The 6,660-nt window shown below is 43.8% G+C and overlaps 1 protein-coding gene across 1 annotated transcript; it reads left to right on the plus strand.

Annotated features, from left to right (window-relative positions):
- Window positions 1–748: 748 nt before the first annotated feature.
- LOC140874322 (uncharacterized) lies at window positions 749–5,160 on the plus strand. The gene is made up of 5 exons (XM_073277600.1): window positions 749–1,344; window positions 1,451–2,374; window positions 2,501–4,723; window positions 4,850–4,913; window positions 4,999–5,160. The coding sequence occupies exons 1-5, from the start codon at window positions 749–751 to the stop codon at window positions 5,158–5,160; spliced, it is 3,969 nt and encodes a 1,322-aa protein (XP_073133701.1).
- The last annotated feature ends 1,500 nt before the right edge of the window (window positions 5,161–6,660 follow it).

Raw genomic sequence — 6,660 nt, forward strand, 5'->3', positions numbered from 1 at the left:
AAAAAAAATGAACGGGACAAAAATAAATACAATTGCGGTTCTTCAATCCCTCGATTTGCGTGTCATCTTCGGGTTGCGCAAACAGAATGCGCATGTGCATGCGTGCTGAGCCCTCGGTATGCGTGTATTCTTTGGAGTAATATTATTCATGAACTGAACCGGGAAATAAATAATCATGCGCATGCGTGCTGATCCCTCAGTATGCGTGTCTTCTTTGGAGTAATATTATTCATGAACTGAACAGGGCAATAAATAAAGTCTGGCATTTCCGTCCGTGTGTACTAAAATCATCATAATGTAAGATTAAATTGGATTCAAATTTGGTGGAGAATAATCTATCGTTATCACCATGGGTTTTGGATTGGAGCAAAATTGATCACAGTGGACGCCGATGCTACCTCTTCGACCGTTGTTTGACCGTTTTAAAATTTATGATCGACTGATCATTATTTGGTTGTCGACTGTTAAAAACTTGATATTTGACGTGATCGATTGATATTTATGAGAAGGCCACGTGACAATCCTGTGAATATTTGTACTTTACTTTGCTATATAACCTCGAATACCGCAAAAGTAAAATAGCGATAAAGAATCGAATCCAGATTCAGTAGCGTGTCTTTTTGGGGATGCGCGCTTGAAATTTTCGGGTTTCACCGGACCCGCAATAAGACACCCTAAACCCCAAATAATGCTAAACCCTAAACCCTAAATTGAAAAGCGTGTTAAGATTTTGGCTGTTTTGGATCCGATGATTGCCCTTGATCAGCGTTTCATGGTGCGTCGTCTGGGTTTTCAGAAAGTTTTTTCGAATACCTCTGGGCATATTTGGGTTTTTTTTGCTGAAGATGTGATGCCTGAGTATCTTTTTGATCATGCTCAGTTCCTCCACTTCAAAGTGTCAGCCTCTTTCCTCCCGGTGGCTGTTTTTTGCTCTTTTGTTTATGCCAAGTGTGACTACACGGTGCGGAGAGACTTGTGGGCTTCTTTGCTCCAAGTCAAACCTGACAGTGGTCCTTGGCTTTTTGGAGGGGACTTCAATGTTGTGAGAGATGCCTCTGAGTGCTTGGGCTCGTCTGGCGGGAGGCAACTCCCCATGGACGAGTTTAATGACTTTATCCTTGAGTCGGCTCTGGTTGACGCTGGTTTTGAGGGTTCCTCGTTCACCTGGACGAATCGGAACATTTGGAAGCGTCTGGACCGTGTTTTTGTTTCTGTGGATTGGGGTGACCATTTCCATTCTATTCGAGTGGAACACCTCAGTCGTACGGTTTTGGACCATTGCCATCTTTTGGTCTCTGCTCCTATTTTTGCTCGTGGGCCGAGTTCTTTTCGGTTCCAGAGCATGTGGGTTCGTCATCCTGGGTTCCTTCAGACCGTCAGGATGAATTGGAACACACCCTGTTCTTTGCAGGGCATGCCCAAGCTTTTTGCAAAGCTGAAACATCTGAAGGGCCACCTTAAGTGGTGGAACCGGGCTGTGTTTGGGAACATTTTTGATCGGAGCTGAGGCGGAGAAGTCTGTTAGACTGACGGAGGCTGCCTGTGAAGCGAACCCCTCTGAGCACTGTTGGAACCTTTTGTCCCGGTGCAATGAGGATTTGGCCCGTATCACCGCCATGGAGGCGAACTTTTGGAAACAAAAAGCCGCTTGCAAGTGGCTGGAGGATGGGGAGCGTAACACGAAGCTCTTCCATAATATGGTTAAGAAGAAGCATGTGGCTAATAAGATCTTTCGTATTTGGGAAGATGGGACCTTCCTTACTTCCCCGATGCTTATCCAGCAGTCTGGGGCTGCGTACTTCCAGCGCCTTCTCACTGGGGATCCTTTTGTCTTGGATCTGCCTGATTTTGCTGGTTTTTCCCCGGATATTTCTCTTGAGGAGAATAATCGTATCGCTGCTGTTCCCTCCTTGGAGGAGGTGCGATCGGTTGTTTTCTCCATTCCTAGGGAGAGTGTGGCGGGTCCTGATGGGTATTCGTCCCTTTTTTTCCAGCACTACTGGGATTTTGTGCAGCAGGACGTCATGGACGCCGTCCTTGATTTTTTCAATGGCTCTCCTTTGCCTCAAGGCTTCACTGCCACCACTATCACTTTGATTCCAAAAGTCGAGGGTGCTCATGCTTGGACGGACTTCCGTCCAATCAGCTTGTGCAATGTCTCGAATAAGATCATCTCGAAGCTTTTGTACTCTCGGCTGAGTTCTGTGGTTGGGAGGCTTATTTCTCAGAATCAGAGTGGTTTTGTTCCGGGTCGGATGATTGCTGATAATATCCTTCTCGCTCAGGAACTTACTCACAGCCTTAACCTCCCTTCCCGTGGTGGCAATGTCATTTTGAAATTGGACATGGCCAAGGCTTACGATAGAGTCCAATGGTCCTTTCTTTTGGACGTCCTCAGGCGGTTTGGTTTTTCCGAGCAGGTCGTGAGGATGGTGTGGGATTGAATTTCTTTTTGCAAATTCTCTGTTAACATCAATGGTTCCCCTGCTGGTTTCTTTAGCTATGCGAGGGGCTTGAGACAGGGGGACCCTTTGTCCCCTCTTCTTTTCATTCTTGGGGCTGAGTACTTGTCCCGCGGTCTCAACAGATTGTTTTCCCAGAACCCTGCTATGAGGTACCGGTCTGGGTGTGACTTGTCGATTTCCCATCTGGCCTATGCTGATGATGTCATTATTTTTGCCAATGGGGGATCTCGAGGTATGCAGTGCCTCAAAGATTTCTTGGCTCATTATGAAAACTGCTTTGGACAACTGGTGAATGTGGCCAAGAGTGCCATGATTTTTCATCCAGGTTGTTCTGCTCGTCGCCGCTCCCATTTTCTGCGCATCACTGGCTTCGCGGAGGGCCAGCTGCCTTTGCGTTACCTCGGAGCTCCGCTTTTCCGTGGGAACCGTAAGTGTTCTCTGTTTGAGCCTCTTTTGCAGTCGGTCCGAAAAAAGCTGGAGGGTTGGGAGCTCCGTACCCTTGCTCCTGGGAGCAGGATGACGCTGATTCGAAGTGTGCTCCTCTCGATCCCGATTTTTCTCTTCCAAGTGATCCAGCCTCCCTTGGCTGTTTTGGAGAGATTGGAGCTTATTTTTAATGGTTTTCTTTGGGGTTCTCGTCCTTTGGAGAAAAATTGGCATTGGGCTAGGTGGTCTCGTGGCTGTCTTCCGGTGAGTGAAGGCGGCCTTGGTTTTCGCCGTCTCAAAGACGTGGTTGATAGCTTCTCCATGAAGCTGTGGTTCAGGTGCAGACAGGGTACTTCCCTTTGGGCGAGATTCTTATTGAGGAAGTATTGTAGGCTCGTGAGCCCCGTTTGTGCCCCCTCTCGTGGTGCCATTTCTCCCACTTGGCGTCGTTTGCTTCAGATCCGTCCTCATGCGGAGGCCGGCATTCGGTGGAGAATTGGTGGTGGGGAGGTTTCTTTTTGGGATGATATTTGGCTGGGTGATACTCCTCTGTCGAGCCGGTGTGATGTCAGAGGTGATAGGCGTGCGTGTGTTTCTAGCTTCCTTTTTGAGGGAGCGTGGGATTTTGATACCCTCTATGTTATTGTTCCTTCCACTTTGGCGGAGGAGATAACACAGGTCCCTGTTTTGGTGGATGAGCCGGATGCGGCTATTTGGATCCACAGCTCTGATGGGGCCTTTTCGGTTCGATCTGCTTGGGAGCAGGTTCGCCTGAGAGGGCAGGTTTTGAACATTTTGACCCCTTGTTGGGGTAGGTGGCTGAGGCCCACCATGTCCTTTTTCTTGTGGCGATTCTGGCACCAGTGGCTGCCTGTTGATGAGGTTCTTCAGCGACGTGGTTTTTCACTCGCGTCCAAATGTCAGTGTTGTGCGAGGTCTGAGACGCTTACACACGTTTTCATTCATAGTCCCATTGCTCGCTCTGTTTGGCATTACTTTGGGGCGATTTTCCGTGTTCGCATCCCCGACACTGAGGACTTTCGGTCGTTCCTCAGCGCTTGGAAGCGGGGTCGCGAGTGGTCTCCAGGGGGTAATGTGAAGGAGTTCATTCCTTTCGTCGTGCTTTGGTTCCTTTGGACCGCACGTAATGATGTTAAGCACCGTCATTTATCCCCTTCTGCGGAGACTGTCAAATTTCAGATCTTTTCCTACTTGAGACTTGCTCATTCTTCAGCCATGGTCAAGCCCCGCCTTTGGCTGGGGGTTTTGCAGGCTGCGCGTTCCATGGGTATCTCGGTTGGCTTCCAACGGACACAGAAGACTGTGATTGTCCGTTGGTTGAAGCCTCCGCCTGGGTTTTTTAAGCTTAATGTTGATGGGAGTTCTAAAGGGAATCCGGGTGAGTCTTCTGTGGGTGGATTAGTCAGGGATTCTTCTGGTCGTACTTTGGGTTTTTTCAGTGAGTTCATTGGTCCGGGGTCCAATGTTCGTGCAGAGCTTTGGGCGGTTTGGAGGGGTGTCCTCTTCTGTTCTGACCATAGCCTTTTTCCCCTTTGGATTGAGACTGATTCACAAATAGCCATTCAGATTCTTCGTTCTCGGAGGTGTCGCTGGGATTTGGATCATATTGTGTCGAGGACGCGTATTTTGGTGAGGCATAGGCCGGTTTATTTCTCTCATATCTATAGGGAAGGGAATTCGGTTGCGGATGCGCTGGCACGGCATGCTCACGACCATCAGCAGTTTTTAGCTGAGTTTGGTGCTCCCTTACCCTCTCTTATTGCTCCCTTGGCCCGCTCTGACTCTTCTGGGCTGCCTTATCTTAGATCTAGGTTTTCTTAGAGCCTCACGCTCACTTATAGCCGTTTCTCTTGGGCTTTCTTTTTCTTTGTTTGATCTCCCTTTTGGTCTAGGTCATCCTAGATTTAGATATATGTAGCTATTTATTTTCTTTGCAGGTACACCTTTCCGGTCCTTTTCCGGATCTTTTGGAGGTTTTTGCAGTTCATTCCTGGTCTTACTGTTTCTTAGTGGGCTAGGGCTTGTCGGGCGCATTCGGTGGTTTCTCCTTGGCCGTCTCCGCTTTTATGGGTTGCTTGTATTCTAGGGTTCTGCTGCCCTATGCATCTCTGGGGCTGTTTTTCTTAGTTATTGGATGGGGTTGGTTTCAGGCATTCTCATCCTCGTTACCTTTTGGCTTGGGTCGACTGGTTTGAGGTCGCCTTCTCTTTCATCTGGCGGCTTCTTCTGCACAGTGACTTCTCAGTGACCTGGCTTTACTGCTCCTTTTATTGCATTGATCTAATCACCCGGTTTGATGTTATTTTTGTCGCGCTCGCTGACTTCTGGGGTCCGCTTTGCTAGTGTTATGGGTTTTGACTGGTGTTCTTCATCCGTGTTTCTTTGCCTGGTCTTTTATTGGCAAGCTTGAGCTATGGATGTTACTGATATTTTGCAGATCTGGAGGGCTTCTGGTGTCTCTTTCGCTAGAGGTTGTATTTTTTGTTATCACTGGTATAGTTTCTAGGGTTGTTCTGTCTTTTTTTTATCTCTTGGTACCCTAGCTGTTTTGATGTTCTTACTTGCTTTGTATAGCCTTTTGAGGAGGTCTTGGTCTAGTCCCCCTCCTTCTTTAGGTTTCCTTGTATTTTCTTTTTATGTCTATATACTGGTAGGGGTCTGCCTAACCCCCCCGCTTCCGGCGGTGTTTTCCCCAAAAAAAAAAAAAAAAAAAACCTAAACCCTAATTATAATATTTTTTGTAGTCGGTACGTAAGATTTTATTGTTTCCTATTTTTTATTTTTTATTTTTTATTTTTTTTATTTTTTATTTTTTTTAATTTTTTTTAATAATAGCCACAAATAGCTCGGATTGCGGGTTAGTTTCACAGCATGTTTTTTTTATTGCCATCAGTTTTATCAGTTGTGTCTTGGCCTAGATGGCAGGAACATTTTTATTTAGCGGTGAATTTTTTAAAAAACCTTAATAGTTAAACGTTCAAGTCATCGAGGAACATTCTGGAACTGCAATGTTTATATCGAGACTAATTAAAGATTCTGTGACAATCTTTAAAAAAAATGAATAATCGATTGTTGTTTAAGAAAATATGAGAAGAAAATTATAAAACAAAAAAAAATATTTTTTTTATTTTTTATTTTTTTTATTTTTTTTATTTATTTTTATATTTTTTTTTTATTTTTTTATTTTTATTTTTTTATTTTTTTATTTTTTTTTATTTATTTATTTTTTTTTATTTTTTTTATTTTTTTTTATTTTTTTTATTTATTTATTTTTTTTTATTTTTTTTATTTTTTTTATTTTTTTTATTTTTTTATTTTTTTTATTTTTTTTATTTATTTTTTATTTTGTATTTGTATCTTAACCCCAATTAAATAAAAAAATAAAAATAAAAAATTATTATTTTTTTTATTCTCTTTTCTAATCTGCGCGATTAATAAAAATAATTTAAATACCATGCAAGTCACAAAAAAGTTTTAAAAATGCAAGCAACCCTTACTTTTTTCTGTAGTGGTCTGGCAATGATTGAAGTTATTTTTTATCAGTTTTAAACTTCACGTTAAGCTGATAAGGTTTAGCTTTCGATACCAAAAAGCAATTGTACGTTTTAAAATCAATTGTAGAATACATGAGAACCTGCCCACTCACCGTGCCCACCTAATGTGCTCACCATGAGATGGCACACTTTGCATGATGAGGAAACGAAGAGATCTGAATTTTGGTTGATTGAGTTTTAAGATAAAAATAAAA

This window comes from Henckelia pumila, chromosome 1 (assembly GCF_033568475.1).
Source record: "Henckelia pumila isolate YLH828 chromosome 1, ASM3356847v2, whole genome shotgun sequence".
Classification (NCBI taxonomy): Eukaryota; Viridiplantae; Streptophyta; class Magnoliopsida; order Lamiales; family Gesneriaceae; genus Henckelia; species Henckelia pumila.

Excerpts from the sequence above, each read along its gene's own strand:
- LOC140874322 (XM_073277600.1), top strand. The coding sequence starts at position 749 with ATGATTGCCCTTGATCAGCGTTTCATGGTGCGTCGTCTGGGTTTTCAG. Across the intron at positions 1,345-1,450 it reads TCTTTTCGGTTCCAGAGCAT|GGCCACCTTAAGTGGTGGAA; the intron begins GTGGGTTCGTCA and ends AAACATCTGAAG. Across the intron at positions 4,724-4,849 it reads CTGCCTTATCTTAGATCTAG|GTACACCTTTCCGGTCCTTT; the intron begins GTTTTCTTAGAG and ends TTTTCTTTGCAG.